Source organism: Rhinatrema bivittatum, chromosome 9, assembly GCF_901001135.1.
Source record: "Rhinatrema bivittatum chromosome 9, aRhiBiv1.1, whole genome shotgun sequence".
NCBI lineage: Eukaryota > Metazoa > Chordata > Amphibia > Gymnophiona > Rhinatrematidae > Rhinatrema > Rhinatrema bivittatum.
Genome location: NC_042623.1, coordinates 86524030 through 86541932, shown reverse-complemented (window position 1 = coordinate 86541932; position 17903 = coordinate 86524030). Strand labels below are relative to the sequence as shown.

At 47.9% G+C, this 17903-nt stretch overlaps 1 protein-coding gene across 1 annotated transcript in view; it reads right to left on the bottom strand.

The window, feature by feature from the left end:
• The window catches only part of LOC115099561 (ankyrin repeat domain-containing protein 26-like), a 462251-nt gene that overhangs the window by 265773 nt on the left and 178575 nt on the right, over positions 1-17903 (bottom strand). Inside the window, 2 exon segments of the mRNA XM_029617295.1 lie at positions 4934-5009; positions 5112-5148. Coding sequence (XP_029473155.1) covers positions 4934-5009; positions 5112-5148 — 113 coding nt within the window.

Here is a 17903-nt window from a genome sequence, read left to right as displayed (position 1 = left end):
TTGGCATCAACGCCCATCCACGGAATCGAGCCGGCATGGATACCCACCGATGGGACCCACCTGGGCATCGAATTTCACCGATGGGAGCAGCCTGGCATCGACTGCCCTCGATGGATGCATTCTAACAGATGCCCATGGATGAAACACCTGGGCATCGGTGTCCATCGATGCAAAAGGACCTGGCACCGATGCCATCGACGGACGGCCATCCGGCACCAATGCCATCGACGGACAAGCCATCCGGCACCGATGTCCACCGATGGGGACCATCCGGCATCGATGCCCACCGACGAATCGATGTGGCACCGATGCCCACCGATGGAAAAGGGCTGGACATCGGTGGGGAGGATGGGGCATCGATGGCATCCCCAAAAGGGGGGGTGGCATCGATGAAGTGACCCTGGGATCGTTAAAAAGTGTCTCGGGCAGCGGTGGCGGCGACCCGAGTATGCATGACAGTGACTAACAGCGTGTGCGTCAATGGCATGCATCCGGGTAGGGACGGCACCGAGGAAGCCCAAGGAAAAAAACAGTGCGTAGGAGGAAAAAGCCTGGTAGCACTGAAAAGCAAAAAACATGGATAAAGGCATCAGGGCACCGTGGGGGGAGGGGCGCTGATGACATATAAAAGCCCAGGGCGGTTTAGGAGGGTCCCGGTGTAGCGATAGGGTATCGACTGCGTGAGGGTACCAGGGAACGAAGGACTTGAAGCTACAGAGGTCCTAAAGTTAAGGAAAAAATCCCTACCCCACTAGCATAAGCAAGCAGAGTGTCACAGAGATACTCGCAAGCTGTTTAAAGCTAACTGAAAAATGGGGGAAGGGAAGGCTTCAGTCAGTTAACAGCCTTAAGATAGTGACAGGAACCGACCGAAAAATAAGAATTAGTACTCACCGAGCGTCGTAAAAACGTACGCGGAGGGAGACCTGTGCAGGGAAAAGTGTTTTTTGAAGTGAAAAGTTAAGTGTTTCCATGAGGTAATTAGTTAAAAAAATCCTCACAGAGCTCCAACCGCTATGCTGACTGCAGAGCGGAAAAAAGAAGACTGAGGGAGACACCTGTGGCTCACAGGGATAATTGCAGGCTGGGCATGCTCAGTGCACCCAGTGTGCCAGTGTCAGTCAAAGCTTGTTGAAACTTTGACAGAAAAGTTTTCCGTACAGGGCTCCATCCTCGATGTCACCCATTTGTGAGGACTACCATCCTGCTTGTCCTGTGAGAATGAGTCTTAACATGACCCTAAGATGCAGGCTCACCTGGGCATAACAGAATGAGATGCAGAATGAATTGGCTAGTGTCTGTTTGGCAATGACAACTCCCAATCTATTCCTGTCGAAAGAAATGAAGAGTTGGGTGGACTGTCTATGGGCTTCTGTCCGCTCCTGATAGAAGGCTAAGGCTCTCTTGCAATCCAGACTGTGCAGTGTTCATTCATCTTGATGCGAATGGGGCCTGGGAAAGAATGTTGGCAGGACAATTGACTGGTTAAGATGGAAATCTGTCACCACCTTAGGCAGGAACTTAGGGTGCATACACAAGACCACTCTGTCAGATAAAATTTGGTATAAGGTGGATAAGTCACTAAGGCCTGGAGCTTGCTGACCGTGCGAGCTGAAGTGACTGCCACCAAAAATATGACCTTCCAGGTCAGGTACTTCAGTTCACAGGAGAGCAGCAGCTCAAAGGGAGCGTTCATCAGCTGAGCTAGCATCACATTGAGGTCCCAAGACATAGCAAGAAGCCGTAAGGAAGGCAACAGTGATAAGAAGGTGTCTTGCTGCTGTTGAGGCAGCCACTCGGCCACCTCCTGCACCTGCTTCCAGAGGTTGCACGAATATTGTCTCGTGTAGAGCTTATAGGAGGCGACACGGGCAATTATCATGGCCCCCTGGAACACCTTCCTCCCAAGAGCATCCATTGCTCTATAATCCTTCCCCAGGGATGCCGAGGCATGTTTCCGAGAGCACTTGGCCCTCTTGAAAGCAGATTCGACCACTACAGACTGATGTGACAGCAGACGCTTTTCGAATCCAGTAGCCTGTTGAACAAAGTAAACCCCATCCTCCTTCCTCTTATTGGGAGGTAATGTGAGGGGGTGCTCCCAGATCCTCAGCAGCAAATCCTTAAAGATCTCATGCACCACGAACATCATGATTTCTTTAGGAGCTTCCACGAACTGGAGGATATCCAGCATCTTGTGCCTGGCGCCCTCCTCAATCATCAATTGAAAAGGGATGGCCTCAGCCATCACCCTCACAAAACCTGCAAAGGTCAGGTCCTCCGGTCGAGACCTCCTTTGTTCCTCCAAGGAAGCATCGGCACCGTGCATTGAAAGCAACCATTGCTGATGCTTCCTGGGTGCTTAGCCCACTTTTTCCCCAGTGCAAAGGTCGATGACAATAAACCTGATGTCCTCGACCTGGAAGAGACAGACATGGGCCAGTCCCCGGCGCCCCTATCCGCCAGCGGCATCAACAGGACAGACGGCCCTGCCGATGTTGATGGCTCAATGTCCATCAGTGCAGCTCCAAGGTCCTTCGGTGCCAAAGCAGACATCGATGGCTTGGATTTTCTCGACCCGAAGAGCTTCTCCATCTTGTCAAGTCGAGCGCTTCACCCCTTTGGGGTCATCTGGTCGTACCAGCAGCGACCCTGGACATCATGCAATGCCCCCAGGCAGAGGATACAATTGTCGTGTGGGTCCTTGATGGACACGGTCCTCGGGCACTGGGGGCATTGACAGAAAACGGACAAGGTCTTGCTGATACGAACACAGAGGGAAAGAAAATGCAGGCGATGAAAGCGGGTGACCAACACCAGTGAACATCGAGGTACCGCTGCCACGGGGGGAACAGAAGAGAAAATAAACTTACTGAACCGCCGAAAAACCTGACTGAGTGGCTAAAGGGAACCGAAGAGGGACCAGAGTTTATTTATTTATTTGTTTTTTTGTATACAGAAATTCGATCGAGTTGAAGAAAAATGCGAAAAAAAACCCAAAAATTATCTACGGAAGTTTTCCAAGGCAATTTCCAAAAGAAAAGCCACGAGCTCACTTCACCGCAAAGCAAGAGCTCTGTGGAAAAAAAGAGTCTGAAGAGGGACCCCGCGTGGGCACATGGTATAGGGCATGCTGGGCACACTCAGGGTCCCTAGTCAAAGTTCTAGAAACTTTGACATAAGTTTTCCATGCTGGGTTCCATCCGATGATGTCACTCATGTGTGAGGACTACCATCCTGCTTGTCCTAGGAGAAGCTGTTCCATCCCTTTTTATTATTTTTGCTGCCCGCCTCTGCATCTTTTCTAGTTCTGTTAAGTCTATTTCTTTGTTGAGATGGGCGACCAGAACTGCACACAATGCTCAAGGGGCAGTCGTACCATGAATTGGTACAACAGCTATATGATACCTTTCATTTTATTCTTCATTCCTTTTCAAATCATTCCTAACATTCTATTTGCTTTTTTGACCATCGCTACACATTGAGTTGAGGTTTTCAATGTACTGTCTGCAAGAACTCCAAGGTTTTTATCCTGAGCGGTGACTCCCAATAAGCTGTGTACCTGTAGTTGGGATTATTTTTCCACATTAAATTTCATCTGCCATTCAGATGACCGGTCTCCTCATCTTTGAGGTCCGTCTGCAGTTCCTCACCATCCGCTGTTTTAATAATTTTGATTAATTTCATGTCAATCACCTCACTTGTCATTCTCTTTTCCAGTTCATTTATGAATACGTTGAACAGCGCAGGTCCCAGTATCAATCCTTGTGGTATTCCACTAATGACCTCCTTTCTATATTTAAAAAACTGACCATTTAGTCCTATTCTCTGTCTCCTGTCTTTTAACCAGTTACCAATCCACAATAAGACACTGCCTCCTAACCCAGTTTTAATTTCTTGAGAAGTCTCATAATGGAAATTGTCAAACGCCTTCTGAAAGTCAAAATACACTATATGAACTGGCTCACCTTTATCTACGGGTTTATTTACACCTTCAAATAAAATGTAAGATTGATAAAGCAAGACTTCCCTTTACTAAAACCATGTTGACTCTTCCCCATTAAGCCATGTCTATCTAAACGACCAGTGGTTTTGTTTTCAAGAACAGCTTCTACCATTTTGCCTGACGCCAACATTAGGCTCACCCAGTCTATACTTTCCCAGATCAATCTTGGAGCCCTTTTTAAAAACTGGCAATGCATTGGCTACCTTTCAGCCTTCAGGTATTGTAGTTATTTTAAATGATATGTTAACAGCTTACTAGTAAAAGGTTTGTAATTTCATGTTTCAAGTTTGTTTAGGACTCTGGGGTGGATGCCACCCGGAACAGGTGATCTGTTCTCTTTAAATATTTTAAATAGTGAGAACCTAGTAGTAAAAGTTTCAATTAACACAGGGTAATTTATTACAACTGCATATACTACTAAAATATTGCAGAGTACAGTCTAACAAAGGTCGTCAAGGAATATAGCACAGCATATTTTCAGTTTAATTTTTGAAGGTCTTTGCATGGCTAAAACAGTGCTTTACCTCTAGAAATTGCCCATTATAAAATTGTCCACTCAATATGTGGGATAACTTATGAGCATATGCCCTGTATGCACATATATTTACCTGGACTGAGTAGAGGCGTTCCTAGGGGTGGAGTTGGGGGAAGGGTTTGAAATTACGCACATATTGGATTTTCAAAAGTATGTACATTAATTTTCTGGAAATTGTGTGTGGGTAGCTTTGGTGGGATAATTGTCAAAGTGAACATATTACAAAGTTTGCTTTGAAAATTGATGGACTGGATGTGTATTTGCTGATGTAATCTTATGTGGCTGTTACAAAATTACCCCTTTAATACATTTTCATATTCACAAATATTAACATGGTTTAACATAAAAAAAAAATGAAAATAAAAAGGCTAAGAAATCTAAAACTTGTATACCTTTGGGGTAAAAATCAGTTCCTCCTCTTCTGAAGAAGAAGCCCAAGAATCACCACCTTCAGCTTTATCAGAGGCTCTTAAATATACACATATAAAGAAAAATGAAAAATAAATACATTTGGCTGAAAAACATATTGATAATACAAAGATCAAAAAATAGAGTACAATAAAAGCTTACCGGCTTGCAGATTCTGCTTGGGAATTGTCATCTGTAACTGTTCAAAATTTCACACAATTAAAATGAATTCACAATTAAAATATTCAATTAAGTGTGTTAGGACAACAATGTTAAAGTAAAATAAATTAAAACTGTGATTCATGAACACAACATACAGATAAAGTATATGTCTAGGAAAATGCAAGTTACATATTAATGAAGTGGGGCCCTGGTTATTTCCTTCAAATAAATGAGAAAACATATTGGTCCTGGTTTCCAAAATCTTTTCCAAAACCTACCTCATCCTATATTTAAAGCCTACTGCTGAGAAAGAGATAGCATTTGCTTGATCTGGGCAGAAAAGTAAGTGGCATTCCCACAAGACTAGAAGAGGAAGAAACAGACACATCCCACCCAGCTCCAGTCACGGAGGAGTTAACGGTGTCCCACCTGGGCCTGGTAAAAAAGCAAGAAGCAGCATCTCACCAGGGTCTGTTTGAGCTGTTGGGTACTGACCACATAGATTTTTTTCTATCGTACTGCCCCAAATATGAGGGTTTGCCTTACATATGCTGAAGGTTACTAATTTTTTGGGAGATAAGCAGTGCTGCAAAAGTTTTGTTAGTCACAGTCGGGCCGATACAGTAAACCACGGGGCAGATACAGTAAACCACGTAAATCGCGCGCACAGGCCACTCTCCTGTGCGCGCGATTCAGTAAGTTAATTTATTTAAATTAGGGCCCGCGGTAAAAAGAGGCGCTAGGGACACTAGCGCGTCCCTAACGCCTCTTTTTTGACGGAAGCGGCGGCTGTCAGCGAGTTTGACAGCTGACGCTCAATTTCGCTGGCATCGGTTCTCAAACCCGCTAACAGCCACGGGTTCGGAAACCGGCAAAATTGAGCGTCCAGTTTTCAACCCGCGAGCCACAGGCCCATTTACATTTTTTTTTTTTTAATTTTTAACTTTTTTTTTTTTTTTTTTTTTAACTTTTTTACCCCTTACTGAATAAGGGGTAAAGCTAGCGCGTCGAAAACACGCATCCAAATGCCGGTTAACAGTGCGCTCCACTGGAGCGCACTGTACTATATCGGCCTGAGTGTTTGTACAACAACCAATATGAAACTTAATTTTCAACATACTTTAGAGATATACAGTTATATTTGACTATATGGACTCAAAGCACTGCCAAAAGTTGGCACTGGTACTGGTGCCAAATTGCTTCCCTTGATTTGTCTTGTGGCAAGCTGATAAGAAAATTATTCCTTACCTGCTAATTTTCGTTCCTGTAGTACTAAGGATCAGTCCAGACGGTGGGTTATGTCCCCCGTCCAGCAGATGGAGTCCGAGCAAACTTCGGAGGGTGCTGGCATATAAGCTGGTGCACCCTCTCCTTATCCTCAGTATCGAGAATATCAAAGCCAAGACAGAAAACTTGTCAAACAGAGAAGGATGGATCAAGCACCCTTGCAATTAACTTGAATAAAACCGAAGAACAATGCAACTTGCAAAGAGAACTGTCAGGAAACCGAACAATGAAACAACGGGACAGAGAAGACCATAGCACAGAATTAGAAGGTATTACATGAGCAGGTGTCGACCAATGACCGAGCAAAGCCTGGGTGGGCGTCTGGACTGATCCTTAGTACTACAGGAACGAAAATTAGCAGGTAAGGAATAATTTTCTTTTCCCTGTACGTACAAGGATCAGTCCAGACGGTGGGATGTACCAAAGCTTCCCTACACTGGGTGGGTCCCCGAAGACCCTGCTCGCAATACCCTGTCCCCAAAGGAACCCGACTCACCCACCGGCAAATGTAGGTGGTAATGCTTCGAGAAGGTGTGCAGGGACTTCCAAGTCGCCGCTCGACAGATCTCCTGGATAGAGACGTGCTGAGACTCCGCCCAGGACGTAGCCTGGGCTCGCAAGGAATGAGCCTTGATTCCCGCCGGGGGAGCCTTACCGGCGCCAATGTAGGCGGAGACTACCGCTTCCTTGAGCCACCTAGCTACAGTAGTCTTGGACGCCTGTAGGCCCTTCTTATTCCCCGACCAAAGAACGAAGAGATGATCCGAAGCCCGAAACTCGTTGGTCACCTCGAGGTAATGAAGGAGCATGCGCTTTACGTCGAGACAGCGGAGTGACTTGGGAGCATCCAACGGGAATGCCGGCAGCTCCACCGCTTGATTCAAGTGAAACGAGGAGACTACCTTGGGGAGAAACGCCGGGACTGTCCGAATCGAGACTCCTGAGTCCATGAAACGCAGGAAGGGTTCCCTACAGGAGAGCGCCTGGAGCTCGGAGATGCGTCTTGCCGAAGCTATGGCTACCAAGAAGACCGTTTTCAGAGTGATGTCCTTGAGAGAGGCCTGCCGTAGCGGTTCGAAGGGAAGTTCCCCAAGGGCCCGAAGGACCAGGTTGAGGTTCCACGTGGGATAAGGGAGGCGCAACGGCGGCCGGAGGTGTTTAACCCCTTTGAGGAATCTCGAGATGTCCGGATGAGACGAGGGATCTGACCTTCCCGTGGTGCGCGCCAGGAAGGCCAAGGCAGAGACTTGCACCCGCAGAGAATTATATGAGAGTCCTTTCTCCAGGCCCTCCTGGAGAAACGCCAGGATCTGTTGTAGAGAGGCCGTGGTTGCGGACGCTCCGTGACCTGAACACCAGCACTCAAATACCTTCCACACCCGCACATAAGCTATCGACATAGAGGTCTTGCGGGCTTTGAGGAGGGTATCTACCACGGTGACTGTGTATCCCTTGCGCAGGAGACTCTGCCGCTCAAAAGCCAGGCCGTGAGACAGAAGTGTTCCGCCTGATCCGAAAATATCGGACCCGGGGAGAGCAGACGGGGCCATGTGAGAGAGCCGAAGGGGACCGTCCACCACAAGGTTGAGAAGGTCTGCAAACCAGGGCCGTCGCGGCCATTCCGGGGCCACCAGGATTACCGCTCCTGAGTGGTTCTCTATCCTTCGTAGGACCTTGCCCACCAACGGCCACGGAGGGAAGACATACAGTAGGAGCTGGGACGGCCAGGGAAGAACCAGGGCGTCCACCCCCTCTGCGCCGTGATCCCTTCTTCGACTGAAGAAGCGAGGAGCCTTCGTGTTGGTGGATGTTGCCATGAGATCCATGGATGGCATCTCCCAGCGCCGTGTGATGAGCGCCATCGCCTCGTCGGAGAGGACCCATTCTCCGGGGTCCAGCGTTTGTCGGCTCAGATAATCCGTTTGAATGTTGTCCACCCCGGCGATGTGTGAGGCCGCCAGGTGGTCGAGAAAGCGTTCCACCCAGGCCATCAGACGTGCCGCCTCGAGGGCCACGAGACGACTTTTGGTGCCTCCTTGCCGGTTGATGTACGCTACCGTGGTCGCGTTGTCCGAGAGAACCCGAACCGCCCGACCTCGGAGGAGAGGCAGGAACTGTATGAGCACCAGATGTACCGCCCTGGTCTCCAGGCGATTGATCGGCCAAGTAGTCTGTTGTTTTGTCCACTACCCCTGGGCCGAACTGCGAAGACAAACCGCCCCCCAACCTGTCAGGCTGGCATCGATAGTGACCACTATCCATTCCGGCGACTCTAGGGGGCAACCTTGAGCCAGGTTCCTCGGATCTAGCCACCAGCCCAGGCTGTGCCTGGCGACCGGAAGGAGAGGAAGTACCGCCTGGTAGTCCCGAGAGACCGGCTTCCACCTGGAGAGCAGGGCCATTTGCAGTGGTCTCAGGTGCGCGAAGGCCCACGGTACTAGGTTGATCACAAAGGCCATAGATCCCAGGATCTGGAGGTAATCCCACGCCGTGTGCTGCTGAAGAGACGCAAATTGACGAATTTGATCCCGCAATGCTTGGGCCTTGTCCGGGCGTTGGAAGACCTTGCCCTGAGCCGTGTCGAAGCGCACCCCGAGAAAGTCCAACTGCTGGGGTGGACGTAAGCTGCTCTTGCTGAAGTTGACCACCCAGCCGAGAGACTAGAGGAATCCGACCACTCTGTCGACGGCCCTCTGCCCCTGTGGGAAGGTCTTTGCCCGGATGAGCCAATCGTCCAGGTAAGGGTGTACCAGGATCCCTTCTCGTCGGAGAGCAGCTGCCACTACCACCATGACCTTGGTGAAAGTTCGAGGCGCAGTCGCCAACCCAAAGGGGAGGGCCTGGAACTGAAAATGTTGACCCAGAATCTTGAAACGTAGATACTTGCGATGGGACGGAAGGATCGGAATGTGAAGGTAGGCCTCCGTCAGGTCTAGGGAGGCTAGGAACTCTCCCTGGTGCACCGCCGCGATAACTGAGCGAAGGGTTTCCATGCGGAACCGGGGCATCCGAAGTACCTTGTTGACTTCCTTGAGATGCAGGATGGGCCGAAAGGAGCCGTCCTTTTTGGGCACCACGAAGTAGATGGAATAGTGGCCCGAGCCCTCCTCTCCGAAGGGGACGGGCGCGATGGCTCCCAGGGCGAGGAGCCTGTCCAGGGTGCGCTGAACCCCCAGTCGCTTGAGGCTTGAACCACAGGGTGAAAAGATGAACCTGCTGTTGGGGAGTCACCGCAAATCCAATGCGTGTCCTTGCCTTAGAATATCCAGGACCCACTGGTCCGTAGTGATGTTGGCCCACTCCTCGTAGAACAAGGCTATGCGACCTCCGATCCGAGGCAGAGAGGAGTGAGCCGTCCTGACATCATTGGGAAGGCTTGCCAGGGGCTCCCTGCGCCGAAGAGTCCCTGGGCGATCTGCAGCCACGAAAGGACCGTGTCCAAGACTGTGACCTAGTCGAGGAGTTTCTAGGGCCTTGTTGCCTGGATCCCCGAAATCGTCGTTGAGTGCGGGGACGATTCCTGGAGAAGGAAGACGACGGACGATACGGTCGCTGGCGGTCCTCGGGTAGGCGATGTACCGAATTTCCCCCCAAGGATTTGATGATCTGATCAAGATCCTCGCCGAATAGGAATCTGCCTTTGAAGGGTAGCGCCCCCAGGCTAGATTTGAACGAAGCATCCGCTGACCAATTTCGTAACCACAACAAGCGTCTGGCGGAGACCGCGGAAACCATAGTCCTCGCTAGGACCCGCAGCAAATCATGCAGGGCGTCGGCTCCGTAGGCAATGACAGCCTCCAGCCGATCAGCTTGGGCAGCCTCCGCTGGTGGCAATTGCTGAGAAGTGAGAAGCTGTTGTACCCATCGAAGACCTGCTCGCTGAGTAAGGGAGCCGCAAATGGCTGCACGGACCCCCAGTGCCGAGACCTCAAAAATCTTCTTGAGGCAGACTTCCAGTTTCCTGTTTTGCAGGTCCCGAAGGGCTGTCCCCCCCGTGACCGGGATCGTGGTTCTCTTTGTGATGGCGGAAACCGCAGAGTCAACCTTGGGGACCTTTAGGAGTTCCAGGAAGTCGCTGGGGAGCGGATAGAGCTTGTCCATCGCTCTGCCGACCCGGAGGGACGCCTCCGGTGTGTCCCACTCCCGCACCAACAAATGGAGGAACAGACTCATGGATTGGAAAGGTCCTCGCCAAGGGACGCAGTCCTGCCAAGACAGGGTCCCCCTTTTTACTGGCCGAGGCTACAGAGGGAGCCGGGGGCCCCGGTGGCTTGACGGGAGGATCGAGGTCCAATTCCTGGAGGACGTGGGGGATGAGGTCCGACAGTTCTTCCTTGCGAAAAATCCGTAAGACACGCGGGATCGTCATACTCCAGGTGCGCCGCTAAAAGCGTGTCGTCATCTGCCGTCGACGCCGGGTCACTCCCTAGGTCCGGGAGTGGAGCCGCCCCACTCGGGGGTAGAACAAGAGCCACTCTGGAGGCCCCCCCCCTATAACTGGATTGTGGCCCGCCGCACCCACGAGGCGGGGCTCCTTAGCGGGCGTGGGGTCCGTCGATGGCCCACCCAGCGACTGCTGGCTTTGAAGATATGCCTGGTGCATTAGGACCACGAAGTCGGCTGAAAATCCGGGGGGGCCCGAGGGGGGGGGGAGAGGGGGCTCCCTGGAGGGACCCGGGGTAGCTGGAGGAGGACCCGGGTCCTGAATCGGCGTCGAACGCGGCGAAAAATCCTGCTGAGACTCCTCAGCATCAGAATCGATGCAGCACTCTAGCTCCAAAATGGCCGCCGCTCCCGCCAAAGCAGGGGGCGGGGCTACACCTCGAGGTCCGCGGCGCTCCGAACGCGGCAGAGAGGGAGCCGTGGGAGCTAGGCTGGGCTCCCCCCCGGGGAGACATCTCCCACAGTGTCCATCCCGCGATCCGCTCTGCCCCGGACCGGCACAAGAAGGGCAGCGAACATGCTGCATCGCGCGAGCCCCGGGGGGGGTGGGGGAGCGACGAGGAATCACCGGCGCCTGGGCCCAGGAACTGAACAAACTCACGTACACACACGCGCCGCGGGAGGAGCGGGCTCGACCCGCCCAAGCTCGACTCTGTTAGCCCTCCCCTTGGGTGCGGCAGAGGAATGAAACCTCCCTGCCGCTGCGGCCCCGGGGAATGTCATGTCGCTGGGCCGGAGGAGGAGGGACCGACCACGGCGCGGATTAGGGGAGAGGCTGGCACCACCAGCATCCACCTGCTCAGTGCATCCGAGTAGGCTGAAAAGCAAAATCACAAAACAAAATCTTACCCCGAAGAACAGGAGAGGGAAAAGACACAGAGAAAAACCAGTCCTCGAGGCAAGCCGATCAAGGGCTGCAGGGCCCGAGCAGGGAGTCCAGAAAGACCCTCAGAAATTGAAAAATCTTTCTTTTTTTTTTTTTTTTTTAAAACAGACCTGCTTGATCCAAACTTATTAAGGAATAGAAAGAATACCAAAAATGGTAACAGAAGCCACTAACTAGGGGAAGCCGTGGTTCCCCACCTCACATCTGCTGGAGTCAGAGAGATACTGAGGATAAGGGGAGGGTGCACCAGCTTATATGCCAGCACCCTCCGAAGTTTGCTCTGACTCCATCTGCTGGACGGGGGACATAACCCACCGTCTGGACTGATCCTTGTACGTACAGGGAACTATGATTCTTAAAAAGGGACTTAGCACATTTCAATATGTTCATGCAACTTCCAGCCCTGTTCACAGGACACATACTTTCATCTACATAGAAAAAGGGGTGGGACCAGGTCAAGTGTGGCAAATTATGCATGGATATTGTATACTAATTCTCTGCAAATATTTTATGACAGACACTTTGTGCCTGCTTCCATGCAGGTGCAAACTATCCAGATATTTTGTACCTGCACTGGGTGTGCCAGCTTTCATTTTCAAATAAACAAACTGGACTGGCTTTCAGTCCCCTATAGATCCAAATTCAAATCTCAGACATTAATCTTCAAAGTTCTAAGAGGAGATGGACCAAAATATTTAAGAGAAAGAATGTTCTTATACACGCACCTCAAACAATTAAGATCCTCAAAGGAAGCCATCATGACAAAAGATATCAAAAGAGTAGACACTCAACTGATTCTTTTCAAGAGCCGCACCTGTCCTATTGAACTCCCTCCAGGAAGAGCTCTGCCAAATAAATGACTACTCCAATTTCTGGAAACATACAAAAGCATGACTTTTCTGCTAGGCCTTTACTGACAAATCCTCCTCTTGTGGAAGCTAATGCATTACTTGCATACCATGGGCATACTGCTAAAACATATATATATGTTGGACTAAATACATATGCATTTCAACTAAATATATTAGGCAGTATTAATGATTAAAGTTTAGTAAAAATGTTAGGCATCTTTTTAATGTCAAGCTGTATATACCCAAATTATATGTAATCATTTCACTATTGTACCCCGTTGTGGGTGAATTTCTTATTTTAAAAGTGGGTAATTAATCCAAATAATAAATGAGAACTCCACTTTGTAAGCCCTCAAATAGTACCATTATTGCCCTCTGATCTAAGTTAATTACAATTAGTGGGACTGACACTCTTGATAACCCCACACAGACATCTTAATGAAACATGAAAATAAGAATACAGCATAAAAGAATACAGCATAAAAGATGGCAAAAAGCAGACTAGAGGAAGAAGAGTTTTAAAAAGAAATGATGAGGGGATTATATGTCTTATAAGTCTATCTCACGGATACAAAGTCTTGGACATTTTGGTCATCGATTCAAAACAAGCTTAGGTACATAGTGGCCACAAATTATTTCTATTTCAAAGCACTGAACAAATATGGTGACAACTACCCTCTCACTCACAGACGAATATCCTGCAGAAAAGAACTGTGACAAACTGGCATTTAACTATCACTGTTGGTGCTGTATTTTTTCTGTGGAAAATGGAAGACTTGATTTTCCAGTTCAATTTTCCCAAGCACTGAATGTTTGGTTTTGGAAATTAACAATAGGTATAGAGGCCACAAACAACATAGGGCATTATTTATTTGTAATCCTTACTCTCCAAAAAGGTAACATATCTGTACATTCAAAGTGACAGGCCACTTGGCCTATTATGTGCTAGCTACCCTAAGAAGCTTTCCAAGTTTACAGATCTATAACTTGATACTCTGTTTCAAACCTAGCACTGCAGCTTATCATTCATTTCCACTATCCACTTATTAAGGTACTGAAAGAAAAACACTGCACATGCAGCCAGGACTGAGTGCAGGAGCAAAGTGAATGTTGTGGCTTGCACATGCCTCCCCCATATGCTTCTCCCCCTTCTTTCCATCTTTCCCATCAATATCACCAACACCAAACCTCTCTCCAAATATTGCAATGTTCCCTCCACCATCCTCATTTCCTCCAGCTCCCCTGCCAACCCTCATGATCTTTTCACATCCCCACCCCTCAAGAATTCCATCAAAAAAACCTTTAAGTGACTACACAAGGTTTACACTCTTGAGGTGCTGGCACACCTTCACGTGCATCTCCACGTGCAATCTCACAGAGAGCACACTCTGCTCCAGGGCAGGATCAACAGAGGATTGAGTGCATATGAGGAGGAAACGCAAGGGTAGAAACCTATGTTGAAACCTTGGGTACAATCAAAATTTTCAGGATCCAGAGGAAAAATAAATGTTTCCCTTATAATTTGCATGTTGCTGAGCAAAGAGGCCTGACTTCAAATTTATCCCACTTACAAAACCATAAAGGCTGCCCACTGCCCTCTCTAATTCACCTTCTCCACGTCTTTCCCTCAAGGTAACAAGTTTCTGTTCCATTTCCCTCACGCTAATGTGCCTTCTTCTGAGGCACTCTACCCCTGTAACAATGCCTCTCCCTTATCCCCACGTCCATACTGATGCATCTTAGCTGCCCCAACCAACTGGTTATGATAAACCACCTTCACCCTACGGGGCAACATACCACCTCTGCTTTCACTCCATTCCCCATCTCCTTGCTCACTGTGTTCCCCCCAGCCCATTCCCCATGCTTACAAAAAGCTCTAAACGAGGAAATCTCCTGAAAGCAGGGCTGAAGGTCAAATAAGCCAGTAATGCTATAATCCAAACACAAATAATGAAAAATCAAGTCACTATACTCCAAATTCTCTCAGCAGGAAAAAAAAAAAAAGGAATATGGAGACCAAAACCCAATAATGGATACAGGTGAAAAGGTTGTAGGAGAGATAGGGAGGGTAATTTGTAAACAGCCCACACAACAGTAAAGTCTGCAAGTACATTGTGCACGTGGATTTTACAGAGTATTTTCAAAGCAAACTTACAAGCATAAGTTCACTTTGAAAATACTCGAATAAGTGGCTGAATATGCACACACATTCACTTACATAAAGTTATACCTCTTCTTCAGAGGGCACTAAAAGGCATGCACATGAGTAAAGACTCTGCTCCAGTTCTGATTGCATGTAAAAGTGTGTGCAACTCATTCATTCACAGTGTTTTTTCATACAGTCATTTACATGCATAAAACCAAATTATGGGCACATCTTTGAAAATCATCCCCAGAACTTAAAGCCTTAAAATAAATCCTAAAATAGGAGACAATGGACATAAGCTACAAAGGAATAACTATGCTTGCTATTAATATCTGATGATGGAACAGAATGATACCTGCACCAGACAGAAGGGAGCCAGGTAGAGGACAATAAGAAGATGTTGAGATAAAAGCATCATAAGAATACTATGGAAGTAGAAAAGAAAATGCTTCCGCTATGTAGCTTTCAAACCATGAATCTGCTGTCAGCAAAGAATTCAAAAAGTAACATGCAAAGGAATTGATGGGAAAACACTACTGTTCTTCAAAAATAACCCAAATCTTGAAAAGTTATGTTTTCAGTAAAAGTAAATGATCACGATACATAAGTAGCTATGCACGTGACAAAATATCAGCTCAAAAGTAAGAATACCTGCAACCTCAATGCACACAATTATCCCCATCATAAATGCAGGAGAGAAATTTATCATGCTTATCATGAAAGATATACTGCATAAATTCTTACTTGCCATTCTACAAAATTTAAGCAGAGAATCCTGAAAAATCAGCATCCTAGATTAGTAAACCCGCTGACCAGCCTGGTTTTACTTTTCAAATTCCTGATCATGTGGAAGCCGCTATGTTTTACTTACAGAAATAAACCCACTGCAGTGAGGACTTTAGCCACCAAGCTCTCAAGTGAGAGCTGCAGGTGGTCAAAAGCAGGAGCTCTCTGCACAATGCACTCTCTTTTCTGCCTTTCTACTAATAACCAGGCATGAGAAGGGTGCTCTTATACTAATTTCACTATAAAAGCTAATATAAATGGATGGGCACATCACTAAGTCCTGTGGGCTATCAAGCAAAAAAAAAAAAATTTCAATCATACAGCCCTAGAAACCTTGAGGCTTTCAAAAGAAAAAAAAAGAGGCATCTGTGGTAAGTACTAGTTGATGGTGAGGGGGTCTTAGCGGTGAGCCCTCTGTCAATGCTGGTGGGTTAAACACCAGCTAAGGTCTATTTTCATGCTGGTTGTCAGCTTCACTGGAACAGACAGTGGGCTTAGGAACTGAGACCACTGATTCTTTAGGCCCCATTGTAGGTGATGGATATGTAGTCGCATGTGTGGAACAACATGGGTACATGCTGCCATAGGACCCAGTATGGTTAAAATTTGATGGGCTGAAGCTGTCGTGAGGTCTAATAGAGTTAGTGCTCGAGGCTGTGGCAGGAAAGCTCTGTCTTGAATGGTGTCTATATAAGCTCCGATGAACTGCAACGTATGGGTAGGTTGAAAATTTGACTTTTCGTAGTTTATTAGGAGTCCCAAATTGTCCAGGCAATTGATCGTGCGAACTAAATTTTCACACAGGAGAGAAGGATTGGGGGGCCACTAACAGCCAATCATCGAGATAAGGAAATATCTGAATCCCCTGTCGACGGAGGTCTGCCACCACTACCGCTAGACATTTTGTGAAGACTCTGAGGGCGGAAGAGAGTCTGAACGGAAGAACTTCGTACTGAAAATGTCTCTTTTCCGCTTGAAAACAGAAGTAATGCCAAAATTTGGGATGCATTGGTATGTGGGCATATGCATCCTTCAAATCTAGGGAGCACATCCAGTCCTTGGGTTGTAGGAAAGGAAGAATGGATTTGAGAGAAGTCATTTTGAATTTCTCTCTCTGTTTGTGCTTGTTGAGGGAGCATAGGTCCAGAATTAGTCGAAGCCCTCCAGATTTTTGGGGGATGAGGAAGTATTGTGAACAGAACCCCTTCTGATATCGGGCTTGAGGTACCTCCCACATACATTGTTGCTGAAGTAGTTGGTTGACTTCTTGAAGAAGAATTTCCTGATGAACACCTTTATGTTTGGTGACAACTGGATGCAGGAGAGATGGAGGGGATGCGAAGTTGAGAGAGCAACCATCCCTTATTATAGTGAGGACCCATAAATCCGATGTTATGTTGCTCCATTCTGAAAGAAAGTGGGACAGCCATCCTCCTACTTTCTGGGTTGGTAGTGGTGTTCGGGTTACTCCTAAAAACTTTGTTGACTTTTAGGTGGTTGGGGGTCTGCGGATTGGCGTAGTTGGTGGGGAGCGCGAGGGCATTGGTGTGAAGCTTGTTGCTGGTAAGGTTGCTGGCTGCTGGTTGCTGGCAATATCGTTTGATATTGCTGAGGACTGTAAGTGGTGTAAGGGCGATATGTGCGCCTAGGGTAAGATTTCTTATACGAGCCGAAATGCCATCGAGAGGATGAGGTGTTACGCTGTGTTAATGATAACACTGCTAACTTTTGTTCTTTCAATTTTGCGACGGTTTTGGTGAGTCTGTCCCCGAACAGGTTGTCTGGTCGACAGGGGAGGTTAGCAAGTTTATCATGTACATCATCTCTTATGGAGCTTGCCCTCAACCATGCCAGCTGTCTCGCTGCTATGGCATTAGCCATAGTCTTTCTGGACATTTCAAATCCCTCGTAAATAGAATGCACGAGGTGCCGAAAGCCTTCCTCCATATTGTAAAATTCTTGGGGAGGAGTGTTATTTTCAGAACCCTGTTGTAAAATGGGTTTTAAGGCCTGTAGACACTGGAATAGATATTGAGCTATGTAAAATTGGTGATTTTGAATTTTTGCATTTAGAATTCCTGACTGGAAAGCTTTTTTGGAAAGTCGTCTAGAGATTTGTTATCTTTTCCTGGTGGGTTATTTGAATGGCTGACTCGACGACAACCGATGCATGCGGAAGTTGGACATTTGTACAGAACGGTGAATCTCGCATTCTATACTTTAGGTCTGTTTTCCTCAAGGTTGGTGTCGTGGAGAACAGAGAGTCTCAGGTCATTTCCATCACTGATTCTAGCACTGGATGAGAGGGAAGTGCTGTGGGTTCAGCTGGAGTGTCGAAAGTTTTGAGGATTCCAAACATTTCTTGCCTAGGGTCCAGTATCTTTCTAGTTTAT